Source organism: Rhineura floridana, chromosome 12 (genome assembly GCF_030035675.1).
Source record: "Rhineura floridana isolate rRhiFlo1 chromosome 12, rRhiFlo1.hap2, whole genome shotgun sequence".
In the NCBI taxonomy this organism is placed as follows: domain Eukaryota; kingdom Metazoa; phylum Chordata; class Lepidosauria; order Squamata; family Rhineuridae; genus Rhineura; species Rhineura floridana.
The window spans coordinates 4132803-4154853 of NC_084491.1; the positions used below are offsets into that span (position 1 = coordinate 4132803).

Below are 22051 nucleotides of genomic sequence, written 5' to 3' on the forward strand. Positions count from 1 at the left end.
CACTGAAGAGTAGCTGTGTTTGCTAGGCATAAAAGACACCTGGAAGTGGGATGGGGTGGAGGGAAACCTTAAACTCCATCACTGAAAGGACCAGAAGGTCTGCAAAAATTAATCCATTTTTGATTACTCAGATTGGGCCACAGGGACAGCTTCCAGCTTAAAAGGAGGTTTCAGAAAGCGAAAGGTTAAATTTTTTAGAGCCCTGATTCAACATTTATTGGTGGATTCAAAAATATTGATTATGTTTATTTCTAAACACACTATATTTTGGGTGTGTGTGTGTTATGTGCTGCATCTGATAAGCAGGTTTTGCACAAACTGCCTCAGATACTCACATTTTAGAATAGCAGAGGCTAGCAGGGGGGTAGCCACCCCACAATATCTCATGCACATTCTTACATGCACACACATATGATGCATACAGAGTCACACAGTCCCCCTTCCTCTGCTGATTCATGCAGAGCAACAGAAGAAGGGGTAATCATCCCCTCTCTGCTCCTCAGTGTTCAATCTGATGAGTGAGGAGGGGGCGATTTGCACCCCCAGCATGGTGCTGGGCTCTGCCCACCTCAGCGCTGTATCTTCTTTAAAAAAAGTTCCCCTTTTTGTCGCTGCTGCCACAATTGGTGGGAGGTTGGGGGGGTGTCAGAAGAATTGACGTGGAGGGCTGGGGCCCAGTCACCCCTCTTTAGAACTACTCAACAAAATAGATTTAAGGAAAATGTTGGAATGAGATGCTTCAGACCTGGAATTCAGTAACAACTTGGACACAAAATCTCATAGTGCAAATGTAGATTATGTATAGGTCTCATGCTATAAAAAGCAACTACCCTACATTTGGCATTATCTGAATTGTTGCTTAGGTACTTTGAAGCTCTACCACACACGTCTCATATCTCATATCTCCAGCATCAGAATGCATCCTCTTTACATGCTTATCCCCCCACCCTGGACCTCAGCTCATGCATTTATATATCCACTACCTTTTCTGCCAGCTTCACATGTCTGATAAAACAGGTTTCAGTACTAAATATCTCAAACCACAGTGTATTAGCTAGCCCTTAGGACACTTATGATTCATATATCACATAAATCTTGGCAATATTTTGCATAGGAAGTTATAGATATGTATAGCAGATGATGGTTGTGCAGCAGCAGATTGTACCAGTGAATCATTCCCCCCCGATACAGTCAACAGCAGTCAACAAGAGAGGATACAGGCAAGAAATATCTCAGTCTGTCCACTCATCTTGACTCAGCAGCAGTTGATGATGTGTCCTAACAGTACATGCTTTCCATCTTTCATAAAGACAGACACCTGCCTGTTTTCCTTCAAATCAAAGTAGACACATAGTTTATAAACATTTCTAGACTCTTTTAAGGAAGAACTTCTGGGGACCATCTGACGAGGGGGAGGGAAAAAAGAGCAGGAACAGCAAGAAATGCATATCTGAATATGAACAGAAATGCTGATTTAAAATGCCATTCATTTTACCTCTGGTCATTAGGGAAATAATAATATAACATCTAAAGCAGGCATCCAGGTGGAGTAGTTTTCTATCACATTTTCCAGTCAGGTCGTCTGCCTTTTCCCACCTTTGTGACAATAATTCCCTGCCTAGAAGGCTCCTTTCAAAATTTCCAGTTTTTTGTTAGGTGCCTCTAATATGAAAGGGCAATGCTTCATTTGAGTCACCACAGTCTCCAAAATGCCCTTTCTTCATCCCTGTCATTCCTCTGTGCCTCCTAGCTGTGTTCTAAAAATTGGATAAGGGAACAGAGGTTTGGCTGACATCTTCAGTCTAACTTTTGTTCACTTGGGTGATGCATTAACTCAGTCTTCCCTTAGATAGACTGTGCAGATTCAAGAAGCAAATAGACTCCACAGCACCTAAGGCTTCTACAAAACCTTCAGCTAGTTCACAGGCATACTAAGAAAACTAAGAGAAAACCTAAAGGTCCAAAGATATTGAAAATATGTGAACTGGTTTCCTACCTGGAAATATTTGGAATCTGTCCCCCATTTTTCCTGGCTGAAGAAATATTCACAGCACCACACACAGCCCGCTTCCCCCAACCAAGAGACCCCAACCAAAATAACAGCGGCAACAAAAGTAAGACACACTGACTTATTTTATCCACCCTGTTTTGTTAAACTCCACAGCTTACTGAGCAGATTATAGGGCATTTGAAGCCTTTTCTTTGCCCTCAGCTCTCATGACGTGAAGTTACCAAATCAACATGATGCTTTGTAAGAGGTGGGCCTGTTGGTGACTCTCTCTCTCTCTCTGTGAGAGAGAGGAAAGAGGTAGGCAGAAAAGGTGGAAACAACAGAACCTTTTAAAAGTATGTATAATCCTTTCACAACCAGTAATGTTAAACATGACAACGCATACCTCAAAGCAGGCTGACAAAGGGCCTTTGACAACACCACAGGACAGACAGATGGATTGACAAAGTAATTTCATTCAGATACACCTCTTGATTCCAGGGATTTTAAAACAGGCTGAATCAACCAAAATTCATGCAGAAACTAGCCTTAAATATGCTTGGGAGCCAAAAAATGGCTTCATTTTCCTTTCAAGGAGGAATATTTACATTTTCCAAAAAAAGAAGGGAGCCCTTGAATGGTTTCAAGTCTGCTTTAGGCTGAGATGATAACCTCCAGGACTCGTCAGATGAAAAGCGACATGTTTGTTGCATATATGTGAGAAATTGCTTCTTCTTGTCATGGCTTGGACCAGCCTTCCCTAACCTAGTGCTCTCCCCATCAGTTCCAGTTGATGGGAGTTGCAGTCTAAAACATCACGGGTGGGTGTGGGTGGGATGCCAGGTTAGGGAAGGCTGGCTTAGACATTATTTAACCAGAGGCAGCAAGGGCAGAGAATTCAAATGGTTCATGCTACCTCATATGTTCCTCTGAAACATCCAAAGTAGAACTTCCCCATCTCTCTTTGCAATAAGATGTGCAAGCTGTCTCTGTGCTCTTCTTCAGACTTTGCAGAGAAAATGGGAAGTTCTAGTCCAATTTTAACCACTGAGGATAGGGCTAGGCTGGAAATTACAGGAATGTAAGATCTGGATCTCAGTCATCAGTAGAAACTGAAGGTGGTAGTCTATGCTAGTCCTAATCAGAGTAGATGCACTGAAATTAATGAACCTACATTCACTGTGTACTGTAATTCATCAGAGGAATCCCTGTGAAGATAACACTTTGTAAAGTGGACTCCAGTTTGCAAAACCTTATGCCACAATAAATCTGTTAGACAATGAAAAGCACCTTAAAGACTATCAACTATGTTGCCAGTTCCTAGCTTCTATCTCTTGTTCACTGTAGCATAGGCAAGAAACTGAAGCCAGAGCTATGAGAAAGGAAAAGGCTCAATTCACAGTGGCTCCCATTTAAGATCTATGGGACAAAATGAGTAGTACTTAGCAAATCTATTGGGGATAAGGATGGAAGGATCTGCCAGTTTTGGTTCTTGCAATTTTCCCATTTTTCAGTCTTAAATTCAGTTCATGTTTCTGCAGCAATTTGCGGATTCCTTTTTTTAAAATCCTCATGAAAATTCTCCAGCAGTGTGAATTTCCCTTAATAAGCATAATTTTGTATGCAGTTTTGACTAATGTACACATTTTTGCAAGCAATTCCTCCTAATATAATGTATTTTGTATGTTATTTTCACTAATATATTCATTTTTATGCACACTTTCTCCTAATATATGCATTTTTGTAAAATTGTTTGGATGAAGAACTGCACTGCAAAATTCAGATAAGTACAAATTTCAAAGGATGGATGTTTTGGTTCTCACACTTTTGGAAGGTTCAGATTTGGCTTTAAGTGTGAACTGAATCACATTTCCACCCCATTGCTAATTGGGGGCAGTATAAAACTACTAATTCCTGCCCCAAGCAAGAGGACAATGGGGCAGATGACAGGTTTAACCTTTGCTCCAACGTTACTTTCTCCTGTGTAAGTGAATGGCTACCATTCACTCTTACGAAAACAAAATTAAGTGTTCCTCCATTGCATTGGGGGGGAAATATTTGTTTTTGCCCTGAACGCATAGTTACCCAGCTAGCCATTGAGAAGGACCTCACGGGACCGTAGAGAAGGGTGGCGCAGTGTATCTCTATGCAGAACAAAAGGCACACTGACACCCTCCAGGGGGTCCTTGCAACAGCCAGCCTCTGTCTGCCCCTTTGCACCCCTGCCGGTCCTAATGACAGGCATTGTGCTATTGATTCTGTAAAACCCAAGCAAAGTTCTTTACTGAGTGCACCATGGAAAGCAGACAACTATGTTGGCATGCAAAATTCTAAGCTTTACTAAGGAGCTTACAGACTGGGCTGTAAGGAATAGACTGTAGTGAGCAATTCGGTGGTGGACCCCAAAGCAAAGTCTGTGGACTCTGCCATTCCCAGCTAAGGATATTACAACACAAACACACACAAACACACAGGTTCTTTTCACTTCTCTGTTTACCATCGCAAATAGATGTTTTGTCTCATATCTACCTTTTAATTTAAGCTTTCAAGCAACAAGAGAACTCTGGCTCTTTAGCCAAGGGGAACATGCTACCTTCATCTATTGTACCTTTTTTGTGGTATGGTGTGATCTGGCTTGCAAAGGTTATTCCGCAAAAGACGGGAGTTCAGGAGGGATTTGATTTCCTTTCTTCCCTTTGCAATGGTGAGGATTCTGCACTTCTCTTCCAAGTTGCATCTCCCCACCAGGCTCCCTTTCTGCAGGTCTGGCAACTCAGAATCACCCCCACTTTCTAATGATGTTTTGCAATCCGATTCCTCTGTCCCCCCCGCCCATGCAGCGCCAACTCTGACTCTTTCCTAAGGCTAAATACAGAGAAATATAATAAGAAAAATGTGGCAGCTCCTCCTGAACTTCCTTCTCCCCAGCTCATGCCAAGCTGAAGGGACAGTGAGGGCACACTCATTCTCTATAAACACAGCATGGATCAGTGAAGGTTCTGTGCCAAGCAGGCATTTAACCGACCCAGATTGTGGCTGTGGGTGACATCTCTTTCCTCGAAACCTTCTGCACCTCACAAGCGCCCCACCCCTGGCCCTTGTTCTGCAGTTCCCTCACCTGCTTTGCCTTTATTTGGATTTTGAAAATCTTTTCCCCTTAACATTATAAAGAAAAGATCTGCTTGCATGCATTTCGACCAATTTAGTTTTTAACTTCCTCCAAATTTTGTCACGCCCTACCCCTGCATAGTGCATGAAGGGCTGTGCGGAAATCAGGAATGGTTTTAACAATTGCATACAACAGCGAGTGCAATTTTTGCCTTCCCCCACTGTTCAAATTTAGATGGTCAGCTCCTTCAGGTGGCAACTTGCCTTTCGTTTATGCAGGGCTGCATTCGGGGTCAGAATGCTGAGGGCTCACACCCCAGCAGAGGGGGTGCTGACAAGAGCACACACAACCTGCTGTTGCAGGAAGGAGGCAGACTCACGTCCCCCCAAATCCTGGAGCCGACACTGTGCTTATGTTACCATGTCTATGAACAGAAATAAGGGTGGTGATCCTAATGAATTCTTAGTCTTTTTTGTCTCTCCTACTCACTAGTCTTGCTGGCATTGTCGTTTCCATTCTCATAGCTATTCCTCTCGCCTTCATCAGTGTCTGACTGCTCCTTATGCTCATAGTGCCTTCCATGGTCACCATTTTTGTCCCGGCTGAAAGATGTTCTCCTCCTGCATCTTTTTCTCCTGTAGCCACGTGACACTGGCACCCCAATGTGGACGGAATGGTAGTCTCCTAGAAGGGAAGACAGGGAGAGGGACAGTGAAGGCAAGATTCCAAACTCATTCTTAACTTGGGGCTGTGGCCCCGCTCACTTCATTTGACAACTCCACCTACCGTCACCAAAGCTCTCCCACCCCTCCCATGGGTCACCAAAGCTCCTCCCCCCATGGGTCATAAAAGCTGCCCCTTCCCCCCACGGGTCACCAGAGCTCGCCCCACCCCCCAGGTTTCCGAAGCTGCCCCCCCCCAGTTGCCGACGTCCCATGATCTCGTATGACTGACACCAAAGTCATGCATGCATTTCCTTAGGGCAGTGGTGGGAATCCTTTGACAGACTGAGGGCCACATTCCTGTCTGGGCAACCTTCCGAGGGCCACACACCAGTGGTGGGTGGGATCAGAGGCAAAAATGGGCAAAGCCACTAATGCAGCCATGGCCAACAGGTTTGTCATACTTGCCAAAGTTGTGGGAAATGTGTTAACATTTTCGTCACATGAGAAAAAAGGTTTTTGAGGGTAGAAAAATACACAGTAATGTTCTGAATTATTTTTTGATAGAATTAGTGAGAAACCTGACATATCTTTTCATTAGGTAGTGCATGGAAATCAGGCATAAAATCAGTTAACTCAACTCTCAACTCTGCCTCCATATTTTCATACAATATCTGCGACCTATTTTTTTATTTCATCATTTTTACCACAGCAGGGCACCCTCTCTCTATTTATCTCTGTAAAATAAAAAGCCTGCACCATTGCAAATGATTCCACCACAACCACGTAGGAAACTGCTTCACACAAACCAAGATCCACAGTCATGTGTCCATATGTGTGTGGTTGGGGTGTGTGTACATGGGATTGGTGGGTTGACCACTGACCCCCTTCTTTGGCTTTGCTGTGTTCTTGGGATGCCAACTGCCTTTGGAAAAATTCCTTCAGCCTAGGCAGACCATGAGAGAATACATTGATCCTCCTGCTGCAGTTTTGGCAGGGACAGAGAAAATTGATATAAAGGCAATGTTATTTGAAAAAATTAAAATGATATATTAAAATGATAGAGTTGATTACTTGAGAGGAGAGGCAGATCATAGAAAAGGAAATGGCTAGAGCAATCTGTATAGGCCATAACAGGCCAGAATAGCAGATAGGTAGGGTGGCCATGAGTCCTATATTACAGATGATAGTCCTCTATTTGAAGGGCCACTTGGTCAAAGTCCAGTAAAGAACTCGAAGAGAAGAGAGGGGTTGAACCTGCCCATCAACAGTAGCCCCTGAATCAGGCATGCAGCTCAACTGATCACCACCTGTCTCTCTTGGGCAAGATGAATATTATTAAAAAACAACAACAATTTCTAAATGTGCCCCTAAACATAAATATTAGCATATAAGAACATAAGAACATAAGAAGAGCCTGCTGGATCAGGCCAGTGGCCCATCTAGTCCAGCATCCTGTTCTCACAGCGGCCAACCAGGTGCAAGAACACTCTCCCCTCCTGAGGCTTCCGGCAACTGGTTTTCGGAAGCATGCTGCCTCTGACTAGGGTTGCAGAGCACAGCCATCACGGCTAGTAGCCATTGATAGCCCTGTCCTCCATGAATTGGTCTAATCTTTTAAAGCCATCCAAGCTGGTGGCCATCACTGCATCTTGTGGGAGCAAATTCCATAGTTTAACTATGCGCTGAGTAAAGAAGTAAGAACATAAGAAGAGCCTGCTGGATCTGGCCAGTGGCCCATCTAGTCCAGCATCCTGTTCTCACAGTGGCCAACCAGGTGCCTGGGGGAAGCCCGCAAGCAGGACCCGAGTGCAAGAACACTCTCCCCTCCTGAGGCTTCCGGCAACTGGTTTTCAGAAGCATGCTGCCTCTGACTAGGGTGGCAGAGCACAGCCATCATGGCTAGTAGCCATTGATAGCCCTGTCCTCCATGAATTTGTCTAATCTTCTTTTAAAGCCATCCAAGCTGGTGGCCATTACTGCATCTTGTGGGAGCAAATTCCATAGTTTAACTATGCACTGAGTAAAGAAGTACTTCCTTTTGTCTGTCCTGAATCTTCCAACATTCAGCTTCTTTGAATGTCCACGAGTTCTAGTATTATGAGAGAGGGAGAAGAACTTTTCTCTATCCACTTTCTCAATGCCATGCACAATTTTATACACTTCTATCATGTCTCCTCTGACCCGCCTTTTCTCTAAACTAAAAAGCCCCAATCCAAATCAATATTCTCTGTTGACCTCTTTTCTGATGATGCGTAAGTAGCCATCCTAGCAATATTCCATGTACATTTGGAAAAGCTGCACAACTATTCCACTGAGATTTTAAGAGTCAGGTTTTTGGAGCTCTGGGGGTAGGGGAAGTAAGCTGAACAGGGGGAAAATGCAAGGGAGAGGTTCATGCCGCTATGCAGATGCCCCATAAAAAGTGAGTTAACAAAGTGTGGCCATACCACAATAAATGTCCAGTGATCAGGCCTTTGCTACTGACCATAGTGGAAGTCACATAGTCCAAACTGTGGCAAGAGAGAAGGATCAGGAATCAACTTACCTCCTTCATCATCATGTCTCATCCTGGAGGTGCTGAGGCCTCTCTCACTCATTGCATCATCATCTTCCATCATGGCCAAGCAGGGAATGCTTAAAGAGAGACAATTCACATGTTCTCTGGTTTCAAAAAAAGGGAACGCATGCCCTGCAGGGCTTTTTTTCCCATCAAAGGACACAGGTGCAGTGTAGTTAACCGAGAGTTGAGCCTTGGCATGGCAGATTTCCACATGGATTCCACTCTTATTCCTCCATCTGCACAAATACCTGTGAGCCAATGTTTTGGACTACAACTGCCATCCGCTCCAGCATCCTATGGCAATAGTGGCTGGGGATGATGGGTGGGGTAGTCCAAAACGTCAAGAGGAAAAGGCTGCCGTAAATGTATCTGGATGATTGGAGCGATTAACTTCCTTTTGGTATGGCCTACCTGATGTTGCCAAACAGGATGAATCCATTTAGTTGCTAAAGGCCAAAGTTTTAAGGTGGAGTCTATTTTATGAGATTTCCTACAGCTGCTTAGCCTTTGCTGAGTCATACTGTTCTTCTCCAAGCATCTGATTAAGTGAACATTTATTTACTTATTTATTACAAGTATTTATATCCCACCTTTCAAGACAAAAAGCCTTTCAAGGCAGCTTACAAAAAACGTTAAATATTTTTAAAGCCACTGTATCAACATGCAAAAGTAGATCCATCAAGTTGATGCTAAATGGTCCTATGAAAGGGGACGGCATAGTCCAGTTGGAGTGGGGTGGTCTTTGTCTCTCTTTCTCCCTCCTGAAATCCTTCCACAGGGCAGTTGTAGGTAGATGGGCTTGGGCAGGGGCGGGAACATAGCTGGAGATGATCTTTGCCTACCTCCCTTGCTCATGAAAAACTTTCTAACAAAGTGATCCTGCCTCTTTTAAAAACTGAAACCCTCCCACCCGGGTATCTAGATCAGGCTTTGATAACCCCAGACCAATTAGAGTCCTGCATGGCATTAGCAACATCAAGCACGACCATCAGGGCCGGTGCTAAAGGGCGGCCAGGTTGGGTCCTGGCTGAGGGCCCCTGGGGCCACAGGGGCCCCTCAATAGAATGGGGGAGGAGTAGCACTCCCCTTCTGCAATCGCAGGGAGCTTCCCAGCCACCCGCCCATTCACTGGCTCCACCTACCTGTCTGTCCTGTTTTTTGTGGCTGCGTGGGCTGCGTACGCAGGGCTGCCATTAACGAAGACGGTAGCTGAGGTTTTCCTAAGGGGCTGATGCCCCTGCCGCCATCTTGGTTGATTGCAGGGATGTGCGTGCATAGTACGGATGCATGCCATCAACCAAGATGGCAGTGGAGGCTTCAGCCCCTTAGGGAAACCTTGGCTGCCATCTTGGTCAATGGCAGCCCAGCGTGCACAGCCGCAAAAGACAGGAGAGACAGGTAGGTGGGGTGTTTGCATGAGAGCTGGGGCCCGGAGCAAGCTGGTACCCAAGGGCCCCAGCATGCCTGGCACCGGCCCTGACCACCATCATTATCATCGTTTTATTTGTATGCTGCATTTCCACAAAAGTTGTGCCCAAAGCAACTTACAATTAACAATAAGGACAACGCATCACAAAATCAACAGTTGCAAGAACAGTTTCATAACAGCAGTAATCTCAATAATAAAACACAATAATAACAACAATAATGAAACAAAACAGGGATGTATAGCAATGCAGAGCTGGATAACCAAACTAAACCTCCTCCACATAACAATGGCTATTACCATTTAAACTGTGAATGCCGGTAGGGTCATGATGACAAGGCAGAATATACAAACTCAGTCCAGATCCAACAAGTAACTGGCGAGGGAACTGGAGAAGATGGGGCATCAGGTGATTGGATGAGGAAGTACCAACACTGTGATGGAGTTTGGTACTTTGAAAAATGGCATCAGCCTGTTCATGCAAATCGGATATTTATAATCATAAGAAATCAGAGGTTGGAAGATTACTTTTAAAAAGGAATAAATTACAATTACTGTTACATGGCCCCTAAAAGGAACAAATTACCATTACAATGGTTCTGAAAGGAATTGTTTATTTACCATTACTCAAGAGTAATCACTACAATTACACTTAAGTTACTTAAGGGCTGGCCTTGGCTGCTGCATACCTAAGTCACCTCAAACAACATTAAAAAGAAACACACACACACACACACACACACACAGAGGTGGTAGAATAATTCTTTTTATTCATAAAATAGCATTGGGGGGCCCTTTGCTGGTAAGGGAGGTGGAGAGGGCTCAGATATTTGCACATCAAACCAAGTGCAACCCCCACACACTCTCAGTCAGCAAGTGTCATCTCTCTCACTCAATCACCTCCTGGACCCTGCCCTGCCACCAACTAAGTACACATTATTCCCTGGGGTGCAGAAAAGTTGTTGTTATGGGCATTCAGGTCAGTTTTGACTTATGGCGACCCTATGAATCAGCAACCTCCAATAGCATCTGTTATAAACCACTCTTCTCAGATCTTCTAAGATCAGGCCTGAGGCTTCCTTTATGGAATCAATCCATCTCTTGTTTGGCCTTCCTCTTTTTCTACTCCCTGCTGTTTTTCCCAGCGTTATTGTCTTTTCTAGTGAATCATGTCTTCTCATTATGTGTTCAAAGTACGACAACCTCAGTTTCATTGTTTTAGCTTCTAATGATAGTTCTGGTTTAATTTGGTCTCCCAATTATTTGTTGTTTTCAAGTCTATGGTACCTGCACAGCTCTCCTCCAACACCACATTTCAAATGAGTTGATATTTCTCTTATCCACTTTTTTCACTGTCCAACTTTCACATCCATACATAGAGATCGGAAATACCATGGTCTGAATGATCCTGACTTTGGTGTTCAGTGATACATCTTTGCATTTGAGGACCTTTTCTAGTTCTCTCACAGCTGCCCTCCCCAGTCCTAGCCTTCTTCTGATTTCTTGACTATTGTCTCCATTTTGGTTAATGACTGTGCCGAGGTATTGATAATCCTTGACAAGTTCAATGTCCTCATTGTCAACTTTAAAGTTGCATAAATCTTCTGTTGTCATTACTTTAGTCTTTTTGACGTTCAGCTGTAGTCCTGCTTTTGTGCTTTCCTCTTTTACTTTTAACAGCATTCATTTCAAATCATTACTGATTTCTGCCTTTCCGATTGGGAACCAATTGGTTTCTCCATTTTCTGTCCTTACAGTAGCCTCTTGTCCAGAGTATAGGTTGTGCATCAGGACAATCAGATGCTGTGGCACCCCCATTTCTTTTAAAGCATTCCATAGTTTATGATCTACACAATCAAAGGCTTTGCTGTAGTCTATAAAGCACAGGGCGATTTTCTTCTGAAATTCCTTGCTCCGTTCCATCATCCAACGTATGTTTGCGATATGATCTCTGGTACCTCTTCCCTTTCTAAATCCAGCTTGGATGTCCGGCATTTCTCGCTCCATATATAGTAGGAGCCTTCGCTGTAGAATCTTGAGCATTACTTTACTTGTATGGGATAATAAGACAATAGTTTGATAATTCCCTGGGATCCCCTTTCTTTCGAATTGGGATGTATATGAATGTTTCCAGTCTGTGGGCCATTGTTTAGTTTTCCATATTTGTTGACATATTTTTGTCAAAATTTGGACTGATTCAGTCTCAGTAGCTTGTAGCAACTCTATTGGTATGCCATCTGTTCCTGGCGATTTGTTTTTCCCAAGTATTTTAAGAGCAGCTTTCACCTCACATTCTAAAATTTCTGGTTCTTCATCATACAGTTCCTCCATGAATGAATCTATTGCCCTGGCATCTCTTTTATAGAGTTCTTCAGTGTATTGCTTCCATCTTCCTTTTATTTATTTTGTATTTTATATATTTATTTTTATTTCCTGAGTGCCATCTGACCTGGAGGTCTCATCTTCCAGCACTATCTCGTGTTGCATTTTGGATACTTTGTTCATAAGGTTTTTGTGGTAAGAGGTATTCAGAGGTGGTTTACCATTGCCTGGATGCATCTTAACCTGGTGTCTCAGCTTTGACCATTCCGCCTTGGGTGCCCCTGCTAGGAGTCTAGTCATTGTTCTCAGCTTCTTCGACACTCTCAAACCCCCTCACCACGTTAAGGTGTGCATCCTAGAGGGGGCAACACATATGTTTTTAACAACACATAGTTAAACTATGGAATTTGCTCCCATAAGGGGCAGTGATGGCCAGTCAACAACTTGGATGGGTTTAGAAATAGATTGAGACAAATTCATGGAGGATGAGGCTATCAGTGGCCACTAACCATGATGGACATGTTCTCCCTGCACTGACGGAGACAATATGCTTCTGAATACCAGTTGCTGGAAATCAGAGAAGGGGAGGGTGCTTTTTGCACCCAGGTCCTACTTGCTGCTTCCCACTGGCGTGCGGTTGGCCAGTCTGTTTCACTCCGTCTCATTCTCAAAGCTGGAGTTTCTTTGTCTCAGGCTGCATTTTGTTTGAGAATTAATGGAGACTGAGTTCTTGGGGTTTTTTCCCCAATCTAGTCCACGCATCATCTAGACCTATTGCATTCTTTTTGTCCCTGAAAAGTGCTTCTTGACAGTTGGGTTTCATCCTGAAAATAAAAGCTCATTGCAGATTGATTCTGCATTACCCCACCATGTGTCCATTTGAAAACAGATGTAGGTGTTCCCAGCAAGCGGTGTGTGTGTGTTATATCCAGACCTGCCCAATGACATTATGGGTGGGCATTTACCAACATCACAAGGGGAAGGTTTTGAAACACATAACCTAGTCAAGAGGAGAGGTTTTTCAAACACATACTAAGTAACCACACCCACCCATCTGGATGGCAGCATCTACAATCAACCTAGACTGAAAGCCGAATCTTGAGAACAACCACGAACAATTTTGTATTGAGAAAAACTACATTTTTTCACTACAAAGTGTTAAGTGTGTATGTCACCTCAGATTAGATGTGGAAAGAAAACCTGTTTTCCCAGTTAAAATTCTGTATGCTTTGACACTTGTCATCATTTGTTTTAAAAAGCATATCAGTGGATTTTCTCACTAAAATCTTACACATATGCAAAGACTGCATAGTTATTAAGCTGCCTACCTGTGTTCTAAAGATAGTTGGCAAGGTTTTGTTAAGTTCTACATCATCTGGGCTTTGTGAAAGTAATTCCAAACCTCCTCTGTCTCTCTCTCTATTTTTCCTGGAGTTGGTCTGAAGGCAAGAGTCAGGGCCAGCACCAGAAAGCGGCCAGGTTGGGCCCTGGCTGAGGGCCCCTGCAGCCCAGAGGGGCCCCTGAAGGGCTCCACCTTAGTGTGGGAGGGTAACACTCCCATTCCACGATCTACGGCAGTGGCAGCTGCCATCTCTGCCGCAGATTGAGAAGAGGGAACTCCCAGGCAGCCCCCTATACAGACAGTGTGGGCTTCAAGAAGCCCACACACGTGCCCCACCTGCCTCTTCTGTAGCTGTGAATGTTTGTGTGCTGTGCGCACATGCCTGTCATCAACCAAGATGGCGGCAGAGGCTTTCCTAAGGGGCTGACATCCCCATGGCCATCTTGGTTGATAGTAGGCTTGTGCGCCGCAGCACATACAACATTCACAGCGGCAGGAGAGGTAGATGGGGCAGGCCCAGGGCAGGTTGGTGCCCAAGGGCCCAGTCATGCCCGGTGCTGGCCCTGGCAAGAGTAGTGGGAATGAGCATTCAGACACTCCCCAAAGTAGCTGGGCAGCCTAGGGTGCATCAGGAGGTTCAGCCTGGCACCAATCTGTCATCATTCCTTTTTTGGAGGGATCCCTATCTATATAAAAAAAGTCCACTAATAGGAAATATTTCTATGAAATCTAAAGATGTACCATGCCCATGTTTAAACTAGAAAAAGGCTAGAGTAACAGTCTAATGGGGCAAGGTGAGACACTTGTACCAAAATTCCTTGCTCTGGCCTAGAGGGGGCTTATCCTCCTCTAAAAACGGTTATGTTAATAGGTTTTCCATTAAATCTCATCGATATCACTCACTCAGACCTTGTTATAGCTCCTAACTGCTTTTCACTATTAAAGTAACCCTGTTTTTCTTAATTTTTCATTTCCTGCATAAAATATTTTGTAGTTGCCTGATTGAAAATGTCCCATTCCCGTCCATTTTAATTCACTCACGCCAAGTATTGTAATTTTGATACGTTCCACTTCTTGCTTGACAATTTCTAACTTTCCCTGGTTCATGCTTCTCACATTCCATGTTCCTATTGTGTGCATTGTACAACTCTGGACTCTCCTTTTGCATCTGTGTGCATTGGCCTCTGGGCTTCCTTTCAGCTTTGATCCGGTTTCGTCATTAGTCATAGCACTACTCATACTTGTCCATTGTTCTTCCCCAGTAGCTGGCTGAGTGCCTTCTGACCTGGTGGTCTCATCTTCCAGCACTATCTTGTCTTGCATTTTGGATACTCTGTTCATAGGGTTTTCGTGGTAAGAGGTATTCAGAGGTGGCTTACCATTGCCTTCCTCTGAGTCTGGATGCATCTTAGTCTGGTGTCTCAGCTTTGACCATTCCGCTTTGGGTGCCCCTGCTAGGAGTCTAGCCTCTTGGTCTACAGTCCTGACAGCACTGCTCTCAGCTTTTTAGCTTTTATCACACTCTCAAACCTCCCACCACGTTAAGGTGTCCATCCTAGAGGAGGGCAAAAAAGTTAAAACACTGAAAATGCAGGAAAGCAGCCAGGGAGGGCAGTGGAGGCTGCTTTGCATTCCAAGTATTCACACAGACACACACACATGCATGCATGCACATTGTCATCTTTCACCTCCACAGTTCTTTATCTCCATCCTGCTGCTGCCTCCTTCTCCTCCTTTATCCATGTTCTTGCCCTCCGGCTTTCTTTCTCACTCCACTCCATTCTTCACCACCACCATCCATTTTTTTAAACAATTATTTTCTCCACTCCACCCTGTCTCACTCTCCACCTCCTCCCTCGTCGCCTCCTACCCACCCACAGAGCACGAGGGAAGAGCGATGCTGCACAGAAGCCCAGTTTGAGGCACATGAGTTTCATCCACAAATCAGAGGAGCGGAAGACTTCTCCTGCTCCCCCACCTCAGCAATGCCCAAAAGTAATGCCGGATACATTACAATTACTCCTCATAAGTAATAAAGTTACTCCGCATTCTATTACAACCAAACTGTAAAGGTATTACCTACTCATTCCTCAAAAAAGTAATGAATTCCAAGTAAGTTTTTTGTAACTAATTACTTCCAAGCTCTGTAACAAACGTACCTCTGCCTCACTGCAATTTTAAGAATGACCTAGCACCTTGACTCTAAATTCCATTTTGTCAGGGAAGGTGAACTAAGCAGAGACTTAGGAGTGATTCTTACCAGCTATGGGATGTTACAACTCATTGCCAGGAATAGGTCCAGGAGCCATGGACCTGAAGGAGATCTAAGAGGACTCATCCTACACTTAAAATCTCCTATCTCTGCATATTCACTGGTTGTTTCTTGACAAGAAAATATCAAAGAGAGGCAGTATTTGACCCCCCAAGAATGTGTAAGGGACACTCCCAGTAATTCCCGGTGTCTGTGTTTCTGATTCACCACAATGCTCTGAAAAATGAACTTTTACCACTTTCACCACTCATCTGAGAAGAGGTAGTATCTTTCTCTCTATTCAGCTCTTAGGCAGAGTAGCAACATGTGTTCACATAGCTTTCTTACCCTGGTTAGTCCTTTGCACACCCATCTGGCACCAGATTCTCCCCACTATATTTCTCATTAGGTCTCTCCTATCTTTACTGCTCCTTGGATTTAACCCAGATGTGGGAATAAGCTCCATTGACACTGAGACATAGCATTGAGCTGTGAATTATTTATTCCTAACGCTCGGAAATCCAGATGCTTTATTTTCAGCCAAATATGCTTATTTCTTCATGAGGATATTTAAACCAGTATTACAAAGTAAGAAAAGCCAAAGTATTTAAACATACAGCCAGCCTTATGAACATCTCATCTAAAACACATTTCTTATTATGTGATGCGTGTAATAATAAAAGATAATTGTAAATCTATAAAACGTCCCAGTAGTTTTTTTCTAAAAAGTTAATAAAAGTATAAAATATATTTCATAAACCTGTATTATGCAAAATACATCAGTGTGTTACTACTATACAATTACTAAACAATGCAATTCTATGTGTATCTAGTCAGAAATAAGCTCCATTGAGTTCAATGTGACTTAACTGCCAGGTATGAACGGGGAAGAAATTTAGTTCACATTTTAAGGCAAACCCTAGTTCACACTTTCTGGAACAATGCAGCAATCCTTTCAAATTTGCACTTTGAATTTAGTGATGCAGCTCAACCAAAAGAATAGGTATGTTAGGTGACAGTGTGCATAAAAATGCATACATTGGTGAAAATAACATGCAAAAGCTTGCAAAAATGTGCCTATTAGGAGAAATGTGTATTAAAATGCTGGTGGATTTTCTGAGGACTGTATTTTTAAACACACTGATGTGGAAACATGGCAGTCAGCACATAATCCATTGAGGAGGTAAATACAGGAAGGGGCTTATATGAGAATGCCCATACTTTCTTTTTAAAATGCCCTGTACAAGGAAAACATGCAGGAAGGGGAGAAATCTAAGCAACAATCCTCCTCCCTGGTGTATATGGTTTTACATGGGGGAATATGCTTTCGTATGGAGGATCATTCATCCACATGCAACACAACTTGTAACCTGAAGCCGAGATGCGTTTAGCCCCTCACTGCTCTTCGAGAGATTAAGGCAGAATTACTGAAGCGCAGTATATTACTCCCAAACTCCCTTCGGAGGAAGGTGCGAGATATAAATTTAATAAACGAACAAATGAACTAATAATCCCATATTATAGATATAATGTTACATTTCTATTATAGGGTAACTTTCTCTGTGTACCACCTCCAGTGTATTTTGGGTATTTTTTAAAAATCATGAATGCATACAGTATTAGTTTCCTAATTATTTCATGTGATCCGATTGCCCTTCATGGGTGGCCAAAGAGGGAATAGTTATTGTCCATGGCAGGAAAATCAATCCCCCTCAAAGTCACTCTGAGACTAAACCAGCTGCCAGCACCATTTCAGGGCTTCCTCCCACTGCAAACGAAATCTATGCCTTTTTATTACTGCAACACCCTGACCAAATTCTCAGAAAAAACATTGTACTTCAGCTGGCTAAAGAGTATAAATGTCTTTTAAAATATTTATTAGGGCAGCTGAAAACTAATGTTAGTTGATTTTGATTAATCAGCCGATTGCAGTACCACACCACAACTTAACAACTCTCCACCCAACTGAAAAAAATAAAATTTAAAGGGTTCCACATTGAAGCTACAGCTGCAATATCCCAAACATGCTTATATGGGTTGGAGTAACTCCCAATGAAGTCAATGGGTCTTTTCTTTAATTAAACATGTGGAGGGTTAACCTGTTAATTAATGCACCAATGTGAGTTTCTTGCCTCTTTGATAGCCCACTTTCCTTGTATTTGGAATGAAAATCCCAAACCAGGAAAAACTTTGACGGACATTGCTACAAATTGCTCACCTCTCCCCCTTTTCAACAACTCCAGTCTATGGCAGGCAGTCCTGCAGAACACTCAAAGTTGAATAAATATTGTACTTACATTTGAAACTTGCCAGGAAATAGTCCGGACTAAGGTCAGGGGATCTGCAGCAGCTCTAGGATTCTATCAAGTCCTGGGTGGCTGGAGAATGAGAAAGAGGCAACATATAAACCACAGACTGCAAGGGCACTTTTGACTGCCAGTGCCCAAGGCCACAATTTCCATCATTCCTGACCATTGGTTCTGTCTGGGACGGATGGGAGTTTTAGTCCAACAGCATTTGGAGGGCACCGTGTTGAATATTTCTATTATAGGCCATCTAACTACATTGTTTCAAACATATCCAGAACAGCATGTCTCTTTTTCATGTCTGACAGCACATTCCTTAATCTGCAATCCCATTTCACTCAATGAGGCTATCTTCTGGGTAGACATCTGTAGGATTGGACTCCACCAGAATATATTTCAGCATTTCAGGGGCTGCACTTCATTAAGGCCACACTAAGTACAACTACTAACTGCTGCTTATGTCTCAGCCTAATCTACCTTGCAGGGTTGTTGCAAAGATAAAAGGGGGAGGTCAATGTACACAGCATTCACAAATCAGAAATAAATCAGAGGGGTACATACAAGTAATAAGATGTCTGACAATAAGAATGGTGACAGGTGAAGCTTTCCCCATAATTGTTGGGCTCTCACAATAACAATAACAACAATAATACATCCTGATAGAGTTGCCAACCAGTATTCTAGGCCACCACAGTCATGACACATCTATTTAATGCCAGTGGTTGCCAAGAGAGTTTCCGGCACGTGCTAGGGAAAAATCTGCTAATCAGCTGGAATTTGATGCCCCACCAAGCCACGCCAGTGGGCATTGGATAAATAACCGCTCAATAGGAAATAAAGCCTCAAATCCTAGGGACCAACAAATCTGTCAGTTCTGGATTCTCTCGGTCTCTCATTTTTCCAATCTTAGTTTCAGTTTGCAATTTAAATAATTTGCATAAATGTTGCATGCATTTCGTGCACATTTCTCCTAGTATGCTCATTTTTGTCTAATAAACTTGTTTGTGCTAGCAACTTTCTATAATACAAGGTATTTTTGTAAATTATTTTCAACACACACGAACACACACACACACAATTTTGTGTCCACTTTCCCCTAATATATTCTTTTGGGGGAATGCATGTTTTGGATGGGGAGCTACATTGCAATTTTTAAAGAAGTGTTAATTTCAAAAGACAGCTGTGTTTTTAAGTTTGTGTATTGGTCTGAGCAGCACAAATGAGCAAGGTTTGCATTACAGTATAAACAATGAAAAAATTCCTGCCTCATGATGTTGCAAAAACACACGAACCAAATAAAACGAAAACCTAAACAACTCCTCTTTTGGGCCACAAGATGGTGCTACAGAACAACACAATTTTCTGTGACAAGGAAAGTGAGAGAAGTGATCAGCAACAACTAGGAGTGGATATTTTTTTTGGTCAATTTCAGTTCTCTCAGTTTCTCAGTTTTTTAAATCTTAAATTTAGTTCACATTTCTGCAGAAATCTGTAGATAATATTTTAAATTTTCATGAAAATTTTAGAGCAAATTTCTGTTAACACATTTTTGCATGCAGTTTTGACTAATGTACACATTTTTGCAAGCAATTTTTCATAATATAATGCATTTTTATGTTATTTTCACGAATATATTCATTTTTATGCATACTTTCCCCTAATTTGTGCATTTTTGAAAACATTGTTTGGAGAACTACATCACAAAATTCAGATATATGCATAGAACGATAGAATAGTAGAGTTGGAAGGGGCCTATAAGGCCATCAAGTCCAACCCCCTGCTCAATGCAGGTACCCAACTTAAAGCATTCCCGACAGATGGCTGTCCAGCTGCCTCTTGAATGCCTCCAGTGTTGGAGAGCCCACTACCTCTCTAGGTAATTGGTTCCATTGTCGTATGGCTCTAACAGTTAGGAAGTTTTTCCTGATGTCCAGCCGAAATCTGGCTTCCTGCAACTTGAGCCCATTATTCCATGTCCTGCACTCTGGGATGATCGAGAAGAGATCCCGGCCCTCCTCTGTGTGGCAACCTTTCATGTACTTGAAGAGTGCTGTCATATCTCCCCTCAGTCTTCTCTTCTCCAGGCTAAACATGCCCAGTTCTTTCAGTCTCTCCTCATTGGGCTTTGTTTCCAGTCCCCTGATCATCCTTGTTGCCCTCTTCTGAACCTGTTCCAGTTTGTCTGCATCCTTCTTGAAGTGCGGAGACCAGAACTGGACTCAGTACTAAAGATGAGGCCTAACCAGTGCTGAATAGAGGGGAACTAATACTTCACACCATTTGGAAACTATACTTCTGTTAATGCAGCCTAATATAGCATTTGCCTTTTTTTGCAGCCACATCGCACTGTTGGCTCATATTCAGCTTGTGATCAATGACAACTCCAAGATCCTTCTCACATGTCGTATTGCTGAGCCAAGTATCCCCCATCTTATAACTGTGCATTTGGTTTCTTTTTCCTAAGTGTAGAACTTTGCATTTATCCCTGTTAAATTTCATTTCAGGTCTCTTTGAATTTTGTTTCTGTCTTCCACGGTATTAGCTGTGCTCCCCAATTTTGTATCATCTGCAAATCTGATAAGCGTGGTCTGTACCTCCTTATTCAAGTCATTAATAAAATGTTGAAGAGCACTGGGCCCAGGACCGGGCCCTGTGGTACCCCACTCGTTACTTCCACCCAGTTTGAGAAGGAACCATTGATAAGCACTCTTTGAGTACGATTCTGAAGCCAACTGTGGATCCACCCGATAGTTGTTCCCCCCAGCCCACATTTAGCTAGCTTGCTAATCAGAATGTCATGGGGCACTTTGTCAAAAGCTTTGCTGAACTCAAGATATATTATGTCCACAACTTTCCCACAGTCTAGAAGGGAGGTTACCTGATCAAAAAATGAGATAAGATTAGTTTGGCAGGATTGGTTCTTCATAAATCCATACTGGCTTCTAGTAATCACTGCATTGTTTTTAAGGTGCTTACAGATTGACCACTTGATAATCTACTCCAGAGTTTTTCCAGGGATTGATGTTAGGCTGACTAGTCTGTAGTTCTCCAGTTCCTCCTTTTTGCCCTTTTTGAAGATAAGGACAACATTCGCCCTCCTCCAGTCCTCCAGCACTTCACCAGTCCTCCATGATTTCGCAAAGATAATAGAGAGCGGTTCTGAGAGTTCTTCAGCCAGTCCCTTCAATACTCTAGGATGCAGTTTATCGGACCCTGCCGATTTGAACTCATTCAAAGTGATTAGGTATTCTTTGACCATTTGTCTATCAATCTCAAGCTCCAATCCTGCCCCTTCTACTTTATGTTTCCCGGGATGGTCATAGACTCTTTTTTGGGAGAAGACTGAGTCAAAGTAAGAATTGAGCACTTTTGTCTTTTCTTTGTCATCTGTTATCATTTTGCCATCCTCACTGAGTAGCTGTGCCACCATTTCTTTTCTCTGTCTTTTACTATGGACGTACCTGAAAGCTGTTTTGTTGCTCGCTAACCTCAGCTCGTCCTCAGCTTTAGCCTTCCTGACGCCATCCCTGCAATTCCGTGATACCTGCCTGTACTCTTCCTTTGTGGCCTGGCCTTCTTTCCACTTCCTGTATGTGTCCTTTTTTGTTTTCAGGTCATCTCTAAGCTTTTTGTGAAGCCATATTGGCTTCTTCTGCTGTTCCCCCCTTTTTTTCTTTGTTGGGATTGCTTGCCATTGCGCTTCTAGAATTTTCTTTTTTAGAAACTCATAAGAACATAAGAAGAGCCTGCTGGATCAGGCCAGTGGCCCATCTAGTCCAGCATCCTGTTCTCACAGTGGCCAACCAGGTGCCTGGGGGAAGCCCGCAAGCAGGATCCACTCTCCCCTCCTGAGGCTTCCGGCAACTGGTTTTCAGAAGCATGCTGCCTCTGACTAGGGTGGCAGAGCACAGCCATCATGGCTAGTAGCCATTGATAGCCCTGTCCTCCATGAATTTGTAACTCCCACCCATCTTGGACTCCTTTTCTCATTAGGGTTGCTTGCCATGGAACCGTACTTACAATTGTTCTGAATTTATTAAAACAGCTTTCCTGAAGTCCAGGGTGCATGTATGGCTACTC

The 22051-nt window shown here is 43.2% G+C and overlaps 1 protein-coding gene across 1 annotated transcript in view; it reads right to left on the reverse strand.

The window, feature by feature from the left end:
• The window catches only part of SLC4A5 (solute carrier family 4 member 5), a 127164-nt gene extending 109152 nt beyond the window's left edge, over positions 1 to 18012 (reverse strand). Inside the window, exons 1-3 of the mRNA XM_061592631.1 lie at positions 17963 to 18012; positions 8310 to 8398; positions 5589 to 5783 (exon numbers count right to left, since the gene is read on the reverse strand). Of these exons, the coding sequence (XP_061448615.1) occupies positions 5589 to 5783; positions 8310 to 8382 (268 nt within the window). The 5' untranslated portion in view covers positions 8383 to 8398; positions 17963 to 18012. The remainder of the gene's footprint in view (positions 1 to 5588; positions 5784 to 8309; positions 8399 to 17962) is intronic.
• Between the last annotated feature and the right edge of the window lie 4039 nt (positions 18013 to 22051).